This window comes from Marmota flaviventris, chromosome 2, assembly GCF_047511675.1.
Source record: "Marmota flaviventris isolate mMarFla1 chromosome 2, mMarFla1.hap1, whole genome shotgun sequence".
NCBI classification, from domain to species: Eukaryota; Metazoa; Chordata; class Mammalia; order Rodentia; family Sciuridae; genus Marmota; species Marmota flaviventris.
This window is the reverse complement of record NC_092499.1, coordinates 12,985,135-13,000,934: the sequence shown is the minus strand read 5'-3', so window position 1 is coordinate 13,000,934 and position 15,800 is coordinate 12,985,135. Positions and strand designations below refer to the sequence as shown.

The following is a 15,800-nucleotide window of genomic DNA, read 5'->3' as shown; positions in this document are numbered from 1 at the left end:
CCAGGTGCGGGACTGGGCTCCTGCATGGCCAGACGGCGCTCCACTGCACACCCTCCCAGGGGTCCTGCTTGACCCACTCAGGCCTTGGGTCAAGGTCGGGATATGTGGGTGTGTGAGTGTGTGCATGTATGTGAGTGTGTGCATGTGTGTGAATGAGTGTGTGCATGTGTGTGAGTGTGCGTGTGAGTGTGCATGTGTGTGCATCTGAGTGTGCATGTGTGTGCGTGTGTGTGAGTGTGCATGTGTGTGAGTGTGCATGTGTGTGTGCACTGTTACAAGTCTCTCCATCATCGGGTGGTGTTGGTGTCCCTGTGTATCTTCTGGAAGCTTCTTTGTTTGGTCTCCACCTTTCTCTGCACAGGCTGCTAGAGATGCTGTGGGTCTCGTGTTCCCCACGGGCACCCCCTGTCACCCTGGTTCACACCCAGCCCGGCCGCCTGCTACCTCTGCAGACTCAGTGCTCATGTCCCTGACTCGGTTTCCCCCTCTGTGGAATGGGGCTGATACCAGGGTTGCTCTCTGGGTTCCTCCTACAGGGTTAACTTATTCCTGTGTGCAAAGCAGTTAGAGTGATGTGTGGCCGCAGAACACAGTAAGCTATGGGAACATTACCAAGTTCTTTTTGAGTAGGTAATATGTTCATAGGATTCAGAATAAAAATATATAAAGAAAAAGAATACAGGAAAAATGTATTCCCACCTTTGCCGCCTCCCCTGCCTCACTAATGGTTTCCTGTGTCTTCATCCAGTTGTTGTTGTTTTTTTCTCAATGCAGATGCAAACAATTCTTCTTTTTATTTTTTTCCAAAAAGGGAGCATGGACTGCATACAGATCTGCACTTTGCTTTTGCCACTTACACACACATCCTGGAAGTCTTTCCATATCCATGCACAGAGCTTCCTCATTTTTTGCAGTTGCGTAATCTTCCATTTGTTTACCTGGTCCCCAGCTGATGGATATTTAGGTTGTTTCCAATCACTTCTCCTTTACGGACAATGCTCCAGTGAATCCAATGAGCACCACGTGTCGTCCTGCACACGCAGGGTTCTGTCTGTAAAGACAAGTCTCCACAATTGCAGGGTCAAAGGGCTTGTGTGTTTGCCATCCTGGTTAGAAGTTACTGATTAGCCCTCCATGAAGGCTGTGCCCTGAGCATGTGTGAGAGTGACATTATTTCCGTACTTTTTAGTCAGTTGAATATCTAAAGTTGCTTCCTCCGTAGATCAGAAGTGGATGCACATTGCAACCTCCAGTGGTACTAATATTTCCTAACCACTCAGTGGTTAAACGTCTTTCTCTTGAACTCCCGTCCTGCACCGGGCGGAGCACACGATTGCAGAGGAGCCAGGCGCTAGAACACAGAGCGCGGGGAGGCGGGCCAGCACTGGGGCGGGTTCTAGTTTTTCACAGTGTAAGTGCACTGCAGGGGACATCTCTGCCCATTAAGCTTTATTTGCATTTTTGCAATATCTCCTTGAGGCAGGGTCTAGGAGGAAATTGGCCTTCCTCATGGAGTCCTCACTGAAAGGGGCCCAGAGTCCTCTGAATCGTTCCCCACGGAGCCGGCTCAGCGGCACACTGAGATCCTGCTACGGAGAACTTTTCTTTTTCAGAGTTTTAAGTCATTTTAATTATTCTTTGCACAGGCAGCATAATTACAAGGTTCAAATTCCTACAAACAGGTATGAGGGAGGATTCTCTGTCCCACCCGTTGCCCCGTCTCCCTGCCCCCCTGGGACACCCATGGTCCTTGCCCGTCCCAACAGGCCTATGTGACAGACGTGCACAGGGCCTCTCGTTGCCCTTGGTGGTTCCTGGGCCCTGAGCCTCCAGCATCAGTTCTGGCCATGTTTGTCCCCCACATTCTGTCTTCTCTAGTAACTTCTTCATGTTCAGTGACATTTGGGGGGTCTTGGGGGAGCGTGGGGACAGGATGTGAACGGATCCCTCTCTGTGGGGCTGTTACTGTAACCGTTAGGATGATGAGTTCAACAGGCATCTGCCCCGTGGTGGGTGCCCTAATTGCACTCAAGTCGTTGAACATCGTCCAGTGTCCGAGCCCTTTACAGCAGCCACATAAGGTGGTCACGCTGATGTTCCCCACTGAAGATATATGCAAATTGAGGCTGAGAGGTAAGATCTGACACTCTCATTCAGGCTTCCTGGTTTTCAAGCCCTCACCGAAACCATTAGGCCACACAGCTGTTGTCATACTGAAGTCCTCACTGCACACAGCACTGGGGACAGAACTGATACCATCATCTGTGAGCTGGGCCCCAACATGAGTGGACTGTCTGACGGAAGCCTTGCAGGGTGGGTAGTCAGCAGGCCTGGCTGAATTAGCCAGGTGTGGGCATTTAGAGGCTGGGACCTGTGAGCCAGAGGAGGCTCCAGAGGGAGGTAGAAGGACTCAGCTCAGGTCCCCAGGATGCTACGGGTGCCCAGGCTGTCCAGCAGAGACCCAGGTGAAGACAGAGCAGCCAGGTCAGAGGCCACAAAGAGCCTGAGGCTATGCGCCCTTAGGGCATCTGAGAAACAGGTCCAGGGACAGGTGTGGCACAGTGGAGCAGCTGCCAGAGGGTTCCACGCTGAACCAGCTCTGCAGGCAGGACTCAGGGAGGAGCAGAGCACCTGGCTGGGTCAGGAAGGCCAGGCCGGGGTGGGCAGTGCCCAGCAGCCACTCCGAGCAGCAGAAGGCCTGTGGCACACAGATGTGGAAAATTTGGAAGCCTTTGACCTGCTAGGCCCCTTGATGTGGGCTGTGACGTGTGAACCCAGAGAGCCTGACCTGGCCTCAGCACTTCCGGGCCCAGAAGACCTGTTCAAAGTGATTTCCGCTGAGAGGCTGTGGGCAGGGCGCAGAGCGTCCAGGTTCCTGGGCTAACCCACCAAGGACCAGGCCTCCAGGTGCACCTGGGCCCACCTCGTCACGGAAGGCATTTTGGTTTTCTGCGTAAGGAGAAACCCCGGGAACCAATCTCAGAACAGGGTTTTCCGAGCACTGTACAAAGAGCCCAAGCGCCTGTGGAGCGGCCGAGGCCTCGTGCCGTCATTCAGCTCCTGAAACCAGGCTGCAGGCATTTGTCAGGCGTTTGTGAGGAGGTTTCTCAAGTGGCTACTTTTCCTTCACCCCCATGGACCTCTGTGGTCAGCCTGTAGCCGTGGTGTGGATCCTGTATGTACCCAAGCCTGGCCAGGGGTGGGAGGGGACAGCAGCCAGGGCTCAGCGTCACACTCGTTCAGGAAAAAGGATCTGGCAGAGAGGAAGCCACAGAGGCTGGCCTGGCCGCCCGCCCTCTCCGGCTCTGCCCTGGGGCAGGGCCAGCCTGGCTTGGAACAGGAGCCTCGGGTGGCCCCTGGCCAAGGGTCTGCTGAGTCAGAAAGTCACGGAATTTTTAGTGCTGGGGGGGCCTCAGCCCGACCCTGACGCTGCCCTCCCTGCAGAGCCCTGCGGCCATCTCTGGCAGGTCCCCACATCCTCTGTCTCCAGGGCCACCGTCTCAGCAATACCACCAAGAAACTGGGAGTTCACACGGAAATTCACCCTCCTCGCATCCTGGATCCGGTTCAACCCTCTCATCTTACAGACTAGGCTGCAGAGAGTTGCCCAGGGGCACGTGGAGAGCAAGACTGGCCTGTGGTCTCCTGACTGCAGACACAGCGCCCCTTCCTCGCAGCGCCCCTTCCTCTGCGCCACCCCTTCCTCACAGTGCCCCTTCCTCTGCGCCACCCCTTCCTCACAGCGCCCCTTCCTCTGTGCCACCCCTTCCTCACAGCGCCCCTTCCTCTGTGCCACCCCTTCCTCACAGCGCCCCTTCCTCTGTGCCACCCCTTCCTCACAGCGCCCCTGCTCTCCCAAGGCGCTCAGTGTTGGCTCTGCTCATCTCAGACACTCGCCTTACCTCCCTTTGTCTCCACAGTGTGATCCCATCCTCCAATCCAAAGCATTGTGTAGCTCGGGCTGAGGGTGTAGCTCAGTAGTAGGGGGGTGGCTTAGCATGTGAAGACCCTGGGTTCAAACCCCAACAGTGCCAAAAAAAGAAAAAGAAAAATGCCCCAAGTATTGTAGCTGTAGAAAACCCAACACTGTCGTAGCGGATGAGCGTCCAGAAGAGATGGCTACAAGCCTTTCAGTGTGACAGGTCATCGCCCTGCCGAACTTCAGAGACTCAGAGTCAGAAGGATGCTCAGCATGGTCAGAAGCACAGCACCAATCTGATAAGAGGACCCAAAACTACTCCGTAACTTGAAGTCAGTTGATATTTAAAAATCTGACAAGAAAATTCGATAGAGAAAGAATTGTCTTTTCCACACATGGAGCTGGAACTACTTGATATCCATATGCAAAAGAATGGAGTTGGACCCCTACCTCACACCACACAGAGATTAACTCAAAATGGAACACAGACCCAGATGCAAGAGCTAAAGCCGAAAAACTCTTAGTAAATTTTCATGGCCTTGGAGTAGGTGATGGATTCTTACGCGTGCACCCAAACTATAAGCAACCGAAGGAAAAAGACACAAATGGGACTTGACCAAGATTTAAAACTTCTGTGTTTCAAAGGACACTCCCAGGAAAATGAAAGGACAAACCACCACGGTGGCCCACGCCTGTAATACCAGTGACTCTGGAGGCCAAGACAGGAGGATCAGAAGATCAAGGCTAGGCTCAGTAAGTTAGTGAGACCCTGAGCAACTTTAGGAGATGGAATCTCAAAATAAAAAAATACCACTGGGGATGTGGCTCAGTGGTTCCATACTGGGTTCAATCCTCAGTACCCCCCCCCCTCAAAAATAAGAATGGAACACATATTTGTAAATTAAAGGCACTCAACATTGATAGCCATCAGGGAATTGCAAATCAAAGCTGCAAGGAGATGCTGCTTCACACCCACTGGAGTGCCTACCATAAAAAAGACAGATATAACCAGGGTTGGAACGGTATGGGGGTGTTAGAACCCTTATCTGTGGCTGGTGGCAGTGTCAGGTGGCACAGCTGCTGTGGAAAACAGGAAGTCAGTTACCATATGTCCTGGCAACTCCTTGCTGGATATATTCCCAAGGGCACTGAAGACATCTTCCATGCAGAAACTTGCACATGAATGTCACCAGCATTATTCATAAAGTCCCCAAAGTGGAAACAACCCACGCGTCCATCAACGGCTGAATGGATGACTTAAATGTAGTATGATTTGTCAACTAAACATTGATACGGAAGCCCTGATCAATTCTGCTGGCCCCTCCAACACGGATGGACCTCGAAAACACTCTGCCGAGTGAAAGAAACCACACATGAAAGACCACATATGTATGGTCCCGTGTAGAGGAAATACCCAGAGCAGGCGGATCTGTAAAGACAGACCGTAGATTCCAGGCCTGGGGTGGGATGGGGGAGTGGCCAGCAGGAGGAAATGGGGGGGCACTGCCCGAGAGTAAGGAGTTTCTTTCTGAAGTGACGAGATTGTCCTAAATTCCCTGTGGTCATGGCTGCACAACTCCACAGCTGTATTAAACATCACCGAAGAAGACATTTGCAGATTGCTGGGGACCGTGTGTCCACATCCAGTCCAGTGTCCCTCAGGAAGGCGGTTGGTGAACCTCACCTGTGTGGGAGAAGGGGCTGTTCCACCTGGATGGCCCGAGATCCCAGGGTGGGAGGTGCCCATGCCCTCTCTACCTGGGCGAGGAGCTTTGTGGGGACAGCAGATTGTCCTCAGTAACCAATAAAGTGTAGAAAAGCACCATGAAGCAAGATTTCAGGGACACTGGCTTCATCTCAGAATCAATTCTGAGAATCACTTCTCCGAGTGGTCGCCCTGGAGGCCGCAGGCTTGTGTCCCTAGAGGCCTTCAGTCATATGACGGGGCGTTTCCACCATGGGACCCGGCGAGCCTCAGCCACAGGGCTTTGGCTTTCACTCGAGGGTCCAAATGATCGGTTTTCCCGACAGGTGCCTTCGCACACCCTCATCCAAGCCAGATGCTCCATGGGTCTCTGGGAGCGTCCCCTCCACCTCCATCCCCAGGGAATTCCTGCCCTGCTCTGCCCCATGTCCCTTCAGCCTTGCCCTCCTCCTAGAGCTGTCCCCAGGCCTGCCATCCCCCTTGGCATTTGTCCCTGTGGTGAGCCAAGTTCTTCATTTGCTTTATCCCGTTTGACCCCCACACGACCCTTGAAGCAGGTGGCATGTTCCCTCCATTTCCCAGAGGACACTGAGGCTCATGGGAGAGCATAGCTCCCTGGGACCCTGGGTCCCCCAACCCAGAACTCGATGCATCATTCATTCATCACTGCGCGGCTTTGGAAGGGGGGGGGGCTGGCCCTCCCTGCGTGCTGGCAGCCCACGGGTGCCCTCCTCTGGCATCTTTGGCTGGAACCCAGAACTTCAGGGTACAGTGGCCCCTGGCATAGCTGCTGCTCTTTGGCCTGAGTGCCGCGGCTGCCACAGAGCAGAAGCCGTCCCCAGGGACCTCCCCTGGCTTCTGTCCTGAGAGCACTGTGGCAGCATCAAGATTTCCCTAAAAGTCTCTTGGAGACCAAGTGACCGGGCGGGTCTGTCACGGGGCAGGAGGTCCCAACGCAGGCCTCTGGGCTTCTGAGCTGTGAAGCTCCGGTGTGCTGGAGATGGCCCAGGAGCCTGGCATTGCCAGTGCAGGTGACGCACTCCGGGCCTTGGGAGGGTGTGCGACTGGGGCCTTCTGTTTTATTCTTTGGTTGAATATTTCCAGCGGAGAGAAGTCTAGAGGAAATGGGAGCAACGCCCTGGTCAGCTTGGTCCAGCCAATCTTGCAGAGCTGGGTGGGGCGTCCCATCCTGTGCTCCCCTCCACCCCAGGAAAGAACTGAGTGTTTTTACACATTATATAAATGCTTTCATTCCTTCTTGAACTTGCTTGTTGCACTGCACATTATGGTTTTTTTGTTTGTTTGATTTTAGGACTTTTTAACTTTCTCTTTTGACATGTTTTCAAACTCCTAAGAAAGTCACAGGAGCAGAACAAGGAATCCTCTGTGCATTTCTCACCGGCTCACACGGGGTAACATTATGTCCAGTTTGCTCCTGCCCTCGCTCTCCCTCTTCCTCTCTCTAGTTTTTTTCTGAACCGTTGGAGAGTAAGTTGCAGACATCGTGCCAGTTTGCCTGCCCCCGCCCACCCGCGCTTCTCAACCCCAAGGCCATTCTCACCTCAGCGCAATGGAAATCAGAATCCACACCATCATCAGGATTTTGAGATTTAGTCGGATAGGTTTGGTCCCCTGTCACAGCTGTGTGATGTGACCGTCCAGGGCTGACTGGTCACAACTTCCTTGTGCACTCCCTCACTGATGCACGCCGGCTCTCCCCCATCGTCTCCTTATGCACATGTGTGTCCAGCAGGAGTATCACTGGGATGTGACCCTGGCATCTCCCTCCTTTTAGATTTTTTTTTTGGTACCCCAGGGATGGAACCCAGGGGCACTTAACCGATGAGCCACATCCCCAGCCCTGTTTCTACACGTCTTTGTATAAGTTTGCATCGATTCCCAAATAGGATTTAAAAAACAAACAACAACAAAAAGTTATTGAACTTTATTTGCTGGGTACTACTAGGAAACTTTTTTTTAAAACAACTTTCTGATCTTAAAATCTTAAACCTTTTGAAACTTTTCTAGAGCCGTGGTTAGGAGCAGATTCTAGAGACAGCTTACCCAGATTTGAATCCCAGCTCTGCCCCTTACTGACTGTGTGATTTTGGATGAATTTATTCACCTCTCTGTGCCTTGCTGACCTTGACTTTACATGGGACTATGAGGTGTACTCGTTTTGTAGGGCTGCAGTAGCAAGCTACCGCCCACTTTGCAACCTAAAACACTAGGCACTTATTTTCTCACAGTTCTAAATGCCAGAAGTCCAAAATCAAGGTGTCAGCAGTGGGTTCCCCCAGAGGCTCTGGGGAGGATCCATACCATGCCTCTTTCCTGGCTCCGGGCGTCAACCCTTGGCACTCATTGGCCTAGGGGCATTCTGACTCGGCCTCCCCTGCTTCCCATGGACATGGTCTGTTTTGGTCTCTCTCCCCTCTGGAAGGACACCTCACATTGGCTTCACAGTCCACCCTAACCCCAGGATGACCTCATCTGGACATCCTTGACTTCATTACATCTGCAAAGATCCTTTTCCAAGTCGTATTCCAGGGGTAAAGATTAGTCTGCATCGTTGGGGGGACACAGTCCGACCTACTACAGATGTGGGGATGGCCAAGCTCCCAGAGTAGACCTGGGACAGACACAGGCCTCCCTCCCAGGAGCCCAGCTGGTCTCCCCACCTCAGACCTGGGGAGAAAACCCCCTAAGCTAGACACCGAGTACCAGGGGACGTGCCTCCTAGGCAGTTGTGGACCGGGAAGTCTCTGGGGATGGATCCGCTCGTGGTTCTGGGTCCCGTGTGTGGAATGGGAACCTGGTGGGAGAGTTTCTGTGTGCAGCAGTTTGCTCTGGATCTCGGGGGTTCCCAGTTTGGCACTGACAGTGCTGTTGTTGACCCAGCCTCCCTGTCACCCTTTGCCTGGGCTGGGCTGGAGCTCGGCCAGGGAGAGGAGGCCGAGGATGTCGGAGTTCCTGCTCAGCCAGTGGACTACGGACCTGATGCCTTGTGGGCTCCGTGACAGTCCCTGGCAGTTGGAGCTGATGTGACTTGGCCCGTTGACAGCAGGAATCTCAGCCACAGAGCAAAGCCTGGTGCAGGGCCTGCTCAGTGGTTCTGTCCAGCTCCCGCCTTGGTGTGTCCTCAGGCGGCTGCCCGCCTCTACCCGATTCCTGCAGCCTGCGCAGAGCACGTGTCCACCGGCTTGGTCACCGAAGGCTCTTGGAGAGCCAGGTCCTGCCCTCCCAGCCTCAGGGGCTCCTGCTCTGACTTCTGGACCTTGCTCAAGGGCAAGGGGCTGCAGCCTTTGGCCTCTTTCAGATTCCCATTGGGTGGAGATTTTTGCTCTGCAGACCCCTCCCCCAGGGGGCTCCAGCCAGCCTCCCAGAGGGCCTCCCGCACTTTGCCTGCCTGGCCTCCTGGAGGGAGAGGGGGCCCTGGCAGGGCTGGGGTGTTCCTGGAAAGTAGCATTTTAGAAGCTTCTGCAGCCGAGGTGGCCCTTTGGTGCTCATCACTGCCAGGCGTGTGGGAAGGGCCGGCTCCTATTCGTCTTTTCACCGCCACTCGCTGGGCTTGGGCATGAGGGATCCTCCCCGTGGTTTGTCACTCTGCCAAGAAAATTGGGTGTTTTTTTTTTTTGCAATCATGCCTGTGTTCATGTCAAGCCATGTGTTTCCCAAGCACTTGAACTTGTGGGTTGCTGCTGGGGACAGATGGTATCTTGGGCGCAGACCTAGACTCCAGCCACTCCATCCAGTGTGCTGGGTCCTGAGTGCACGGCTGCAGAGGGGGAGGAAGGGAAGACCGCAAGCTGGTGAGTCAGAGGGTTGGGAAAACAACAGCCAAGCTTTATTGAATTACATGCCAGGCACCAGGCTAAGCACCCCACAGGCATCTCATTGAGTTGTCACAGTAACTTACTAAATAGATTTCCCGCTATCACCGACTGTTATTTTATTGCACAGGTAACGATTTCCTGTTATCACTGACTGTTAATTTATTGCTCAGGGGTACTGCGGTCTCCCTGTCCCTGTCCCTTTGATGGACACCTGTACTGACTCTGAGCTCTTATTATAAGTAAAGCTTCTATGGTCATTTACGCACAAGTCTCTTGTGGACACCTACTTTGATTTCTCTTGGGGACACATCTAGGAGTGGGATGGCTGGGCCATACAGTAGGCACGTGTTCAGGTTTATATAGAGATTGTTTTAAATGCCATATCTTTTCCCAAAGTGATCGTAGGGTATACATTTTCCCCAGGATCAGCAAGGCTCCCAGTGGGCTCCCACCCGCTCCGACACGTGGTGGTGTCTGTCTTGGATTCTTCCTGCTCTAGTGGTCCAGCCCAGGCGTCCCCTGTCGCCTGTGGTTTTCATTTGCATGTCCCTGCTGACTGAGGGTGTGGGCACTCTGTCACCTGCTTACTGGGCCATCTGTCTTTTTCTTTGAGGAATCTGTTCGCAACCTTTGCAAACCCCTCCCCGTCTTTTTAGACCTATTTGCTGGTTCTCTGATGAGTGTCTTGCAAATATTTCCTCCCACTTTCACGGGAAGAAGCCGTGAGCGTCAGTGCAGCCTCTCACCTACTTTCCCTTCTGTGGTCATTGCTGTCTCGTGCATCCCTTTGCCTACCTGGTGGACAGGATCTAGAGGCCCTGCCGGCCCTGCACGTGGACAGAGGAGTTGGAGGAGGGGCAGGTGGGGAAGCGCAGGCTTCCTTGGGGGGATGGAGAGCAGCCCCTGGAGAAGGAGGGGTCTTAGAAAAAGAAAGCCTTAAATATTAGGGGCCTGGCCTGGATTCTTGGCAGTGGAAGCTCTTTGTGCAGGGAATGTGAAGGCCTAGCCCCCATGACTCACTTTGGAACCTGGGACAGGATTTCCATTTGGTCACCCTGAGAGCAGTGGCCTCCGGATGCAGATGGGGATCGCGGGGAGAGTGAGCAATTTCATCTCTGTGGGTCCTCCAAGACTCGCCAGGTCCCTGCACATTTCATTTCTTCTTCCCCAGGAAGCCCGAAGGCAGCCGTGACCCCAGCCCTTCCTTCCTTTGGCCCTGGGAAAATGGCTCCTGTGTGTGGACTCAGAGCCAGTGCTCCCGGTGGCCCCAGAGTCCCCATGGGCCTGGCTCTGACTCACTCCAGCCTCTAGAAGAGAAGACTTCAGCGGGAGGGTTGGGAAAATAATAGCTAAATAAAATCACACCTGCTCCTCCGGGAGCAGCTCACGGCAGGAGTAAAGAGAGGCCACCCTCATTTCTCCAGAGCCCATTTGATGGCAATGGGGCCAGGACCCACCAAAGGCGCCCAACAAATGGGGGGACCATCCAGCCCACCTACCCAGATGAGGAAACTGAGGCCGTGAGAGGGCAGGACTGGGTCAGGGGCAGAGGGAATGGGAGCAGCTCGGGCTGACTCCCAACCGCCTGGAGGGTCCTCCCTGGCCCTGGCCCCACCTGGATGTTCCAGGAGGATTGTCAAGTCTTCTGGTGCCGGAAGACATTGTCATGTTTCCAAGTGGGTTTGGAGGAACGTGTCAGCCCTGGATACTTCTTTATTGAGTAATTTTGACCCCACCATCCCAGCTTCCTTCCCAGAGAGGATGCTGGGACTGGAAAGTAACACCTCATTGTAAGTCAGCCACCCTGGCTTGAGCTCCAGATGACACAGCTGGTCCCCAATGCCACAGGCTGAGTCGTCCACAGGGCTGCCCTCCCCACCCGCTCCTGGTCCCACTTCCTGCCACTTCCCAGGACATGCGTGCCTTCCTGCAGCCTGGCCCAGCTCTGCCCGGGCTGTAGGCAGTGAGCAGAAGGTGACCCACACACGGTGGCTGCACAGCAGCCCCTCAGGTCCTGGGAGGGGAGGCCGAGGAGGGAACCTCATCACACTCTGCCGAGGCTGCTCCAGGACCTTTGCCCTGAACCTCACACGTCTCTCCTCTAGACACACCAGTCAGGTCCCGGCAAGACCTGGGTCCACAACAGAACCCAGCTCCCCGCCTCCCCCCTGTGGGCACCTCCTCCCTCATCAGCCCTTCACCCTAACCCTGCCTCCTCTGCCCCCCAGGAGGGCTTCCACCTTCCTGTGTCCTTTAAAGGGTCCATCCTGGCCTCACCCTCTCCCCCTGCCAAATGGCTCCTCCCAGCAAATGCCCTGGATGCTTCCAGAAGGAATGTCCACGCTGCTCACCGCTACCCCTGAGCAACACGTCAGAGACACGGGGCAAACTGGGAGGCACCGTCCCCTCTTCCCAACCTCCTGAATGCCCTCCTCTGTCCGAGTGGGCTTTCCATCCCGGCCAGTGCCCGAGAGACTCGGGTCCCTAGGTACAGTGTGCAGGAGCTCCCGGCCACCCGCCTTGGGGTTTGAGGCACCGATTTTTGGCTCGTCCCTCCCTGGAGTCAAAACTAGCTGCACACATTGGGTAGCGTGGGAGTGGGGTGCTGGGGCGGGTCCAGGGTCTCCTAAACCAGGCAGGATGACGGGCGTGGGCAGGGCCTGTTCCCCAGCAGGCCCTCTGTGTGGCTGGGCCATTTTAGGGTCTGTGATCCTCTTCCTTTCCTTACCCTGTGTTAACACATCCTCATCCTGGAGAGGAGGACATGCTGACTGGGAGGGGCACAAAGGAACCTTCTAGAAATGTTCTGTATTGACACTGTTCAATAGAAATATAATGCAAACCACATAATAATCTAAAATTTTCTTGTACAAAAGAAGCTGGTAAAATGAATAATGCTTTATTTAGCCTAGCATACCTAAAACATCATTTCAAGATGCAATAATATAAAATATTGTTAATGAGCTACTCTTTTCTGCACATTAAGTCTTTGAATTTGTGTGTATTTCACACTCACAGCCTGTCCCCATATGGACCAGCCACTTTCAAGAGCTCCATAACTACCTGTGGCTAGTGGCTGTGTCATTGGACAGCACGGGTCTCTCCCTGGTCTGCGGGAAGGACAGAGGTGGGGCGTGTGCCCAAAGCAGGCCAGCCATGTGCTGGAGACCTATGCATTTTACTGCCCAGAAAGTTGTTCTTGGTCACAAGCATTTGAATGGGCTGGGCTGTCGCTCAGTGGCCGAGCCTGGCACCCCAGCTCTGGGTTCTCAGACGCCCCCTGTGCTTTCCAGAGCCCACCTGGGTACAGGAGCTCCTGTCATGTTCCCCCTCCTTGTGCCGGGGCCGGCTGTCACAGGGCTGTATGTCTCACCCACTTTGACACAGCTCCTGAGGTAGAGACCATGGTCTGCTCCTTTGGTAACTCCCCAGAGGTCCCTGGCCACGGCGATGCTGAACAAGCCCGTTTGCTGTCCACCGTGTGGCTGGGCTGTGGGACCTTGACCCTTTGCTTCTCTTTCTCAGTCCTGCTGCAGAGGCTGGCAAAGGAGAGGACGAGGAGAAGGAGGACCGCGTGGGGCTCGGTCTGCCAGCCGCCCCCAAGAACTGCCTTCCGCGCCGGGGCATCAGCGTCCTGGAGAAGCTGGTCAAGACGTGCCCCGTGTGGCTGCAGCTGGGGCTGGCCAGGTCAGAGGCAGCCAGGATCCTGCACCGGGAGGTGGCGGGGGTGAGTCTGGTCCCACCTCGTGGGCTGGTGGGGGGGACACCGGTGCCAGGGCCCCGGAGGCTCCGCCTGGAAGCAGCTGGGCGAGTGGCTGCCCTCTGCTGCCCTTCAAGCTGCTGCGCCCAGACTCAGGTAGGGACTTGATTCTGCTTTGGGGAGCAGGGCCTGGTGCCCGGCCTGGCCTCTGGGCATTCAGAACCTGGGAGGCAGGGCCGGTGGGCACAGGCGGACCCCATCTGAGAGCTCACCCGGTGGCCAGGGCCCAGAACAGAGCCAGCTGCTGTAGACCCCTTTAATTTACAGGAGAAAATAAGAGGCTGTGTGTGTGTGTGGGGGGGGGGTCTGTGATTGAGCAAATGGCTAAGTGATTTTTTTTTCCCTATTCTTTTTGGATACACATGACAGTAGAGCATTTTGACACATCATACATACTCCATGTATGTATGACATCATACACATATGGAGTAGGACTTCCCATTCTTGTGGTTGTACATGATGTGGACTTCCACGGGTCGTGTTTTCATATATGATCACAGGAAAGTTTCCAGTTCGTTCTACTGTCCTCCCTGTGCCCATCCCCCTCCCTTTCCTTCATTCCCCTTTGTTTGCTCTACAGTACTTCTATTCTCCACCCCCCTTATTGGAGTCAGCATCCACATATCAGAGAGACCATTCAGCCTTTGATTTTGGGGGGCTGGCTTATTTCACTCAGCATGATATTTCACAGTTCCATCCATTTACCAGCAAGAGCCATAATCTTCTTTTTGGCTGAGCCATTCTTCTTTTTGGCTGAGTAATATTCCATTATGTATATGTGCCACATTTTCTTTATCAAATGGCTTAAGTTTCCTGAGCCCCATGTTAGTCACTTTGAAATGGGGCATGGAACTCCCACCCAGAGGTGCTATTTCTATGATCATAGGATGGGTGGATGGATGCTTTTAATTTAATTGAGTTGAAATTCTTATCATATAAAATTTTTCTAAGTTCATGAGGTGGGTGTCCAGGGTATGTGTGCAGATGGGGTGGGCCAGATGGTAAGGGACAGTCCTAGGAAAACACAAGTGTGTTTCTAGGGCACGTTGGGGCAGGCGTATATTGTGACCACTTTGTCAAAAGATGCAGGGAGTGTAGCTCAGTGGTAGAGCTTGCGCCTAACGTGTATGAGGCCCTGAGTTCAAAATCAAAAAGAACAAAAGGGGGTGGTCCTCTCTTCAGAAAGTTTGAATAAACACAGCTGAAATGACAGAGGTGGTTTTCCTTGGGATTCTTCTTAGCCTGCCCCTGTGCTCTGCTGATATCATCTTGCCATAGTCCTGCACCCACCTTACAGATAGTGAAACTGAGTCTAGGAGGGGCCTTAGTTCCAGGTCCCCAAGAAGCAGAATTCAGACAGGGATTTGAGAGCCAGAGGTCTACTGGGGAGGTGGCCCCACGAGTGGCCAAGGGGAAGAGGCCAGACCCAGAGGGCAGCGAGGGCACAGCAGTTATCCCGCCTGCTACCCAGGGCCGCTGGATGGGAGTCTTGCTGGGGAGCCCTGGGTGCCAGCGTGGGACAGGCGTCTCAGGATCCCCCGCACGAGGGGCCGGAGCTCTGGGCGTTCAACTCCTGACATCCTGGTGGAAGGCTGCCAGGTTGAGGGGTCCCGTTCAGCCCCTGCTCTGGGCCCTGAGTGTGGACTGACTCAGCCAGCAACAGCCTTGGGGCAAGGGGATGCAGACCTGGCCACTGGGCAGTGGGGGGCATGGACGGGGCACCCACTGGCCTCCAGCCGGGAGCACAGTAGCCTGCCCTGGCACCTGGCTAATGAGAGAAGACGGGCTGAGGTGTGAGCCCAGTTACAGCGAGGACGCAGCCCAGCCCTCCTCCTGGGAGCAGCAGGAAAGAGAAACACAGCGGGGCTCTGCGTCCCCGGCTCTGGGTCTGCAGATTCAGCCCAGTGTGGATGGCAAACAGGGGTGTGGGGGGCACCAGACCCTCACGTGTACAGCCGCGCTCCCCACACAGCGCGGCAGGATGAGTTGGCACGGTATTCACACCGTATCGGATGTCCTATGTGCTCTAGAAAGGACTTAAAGTGTCCAGGAGGACGTGCATATTTATGTGCAAATACAGTCGTGTGTCACCTGGTAACGGGGATATGTTTTGAGAAATGTTCTTGCACAAACCAAGAGGGCCGTTTGCAGTTTTATTTGGTCCTCACAGCAGTTTCCACCAGGCAGTGTAGTTAGTGTCCCCGTTTCCGAATGAGGAAACGGAGGCACAGAGATTTCGAGTCGCTGACCTGCGGCCACACAGCTCTTACAAGTGGAGTCCCAACAGGGGCCAGGAAAGCCTTTGCTGCATAATATGTCTCCCTCAGAGCGGGGACAGTCCATCACTGGGTGACTTCATCATTTTGAAAGGTGGTCCCCATGCCATGATAGCTCTCAGGGGCCACCTGGGTCCACCCCTTGCAGGACCAGAGAGAGGACATGCTCTGCCATGTCTGGAGCCCGTGCTCGGAGGCTGAGGAGCCAGTCCTCTTGTCCCCAGAATCTGGGGACCTTGACCGCATCCCACAGCCTTCCCCAATCCCTTTTCCTCCTTGCAGCCTGGTCTCTGATAAGGTGCAG

The 15,800-nt window shown here is 54.4% G+C and overlaps 1 protein-coding gene across 1 annotated transcript in view; it reads left to right on the top strand.

The window, feature by feature from the left end:
• Rin3 (Ras and Rab interactor 3) overlaps window positions 1–15,800 on the top strand; it is a 107,168-nt gene that overhangs the window by 13,803 nt on the left and 77,565 nt on the right. The window contains exon 2 of the mRNA XM_027931640.2: window positions 12,986–13,187. Coding sequence (XP_027787441.1) covers window positions 12,986–13,187 — 202 coding nt within the window. The remainder of the gene's footprint in view (window positions 1–12,985; window positions 13,188–15,800) is intronic.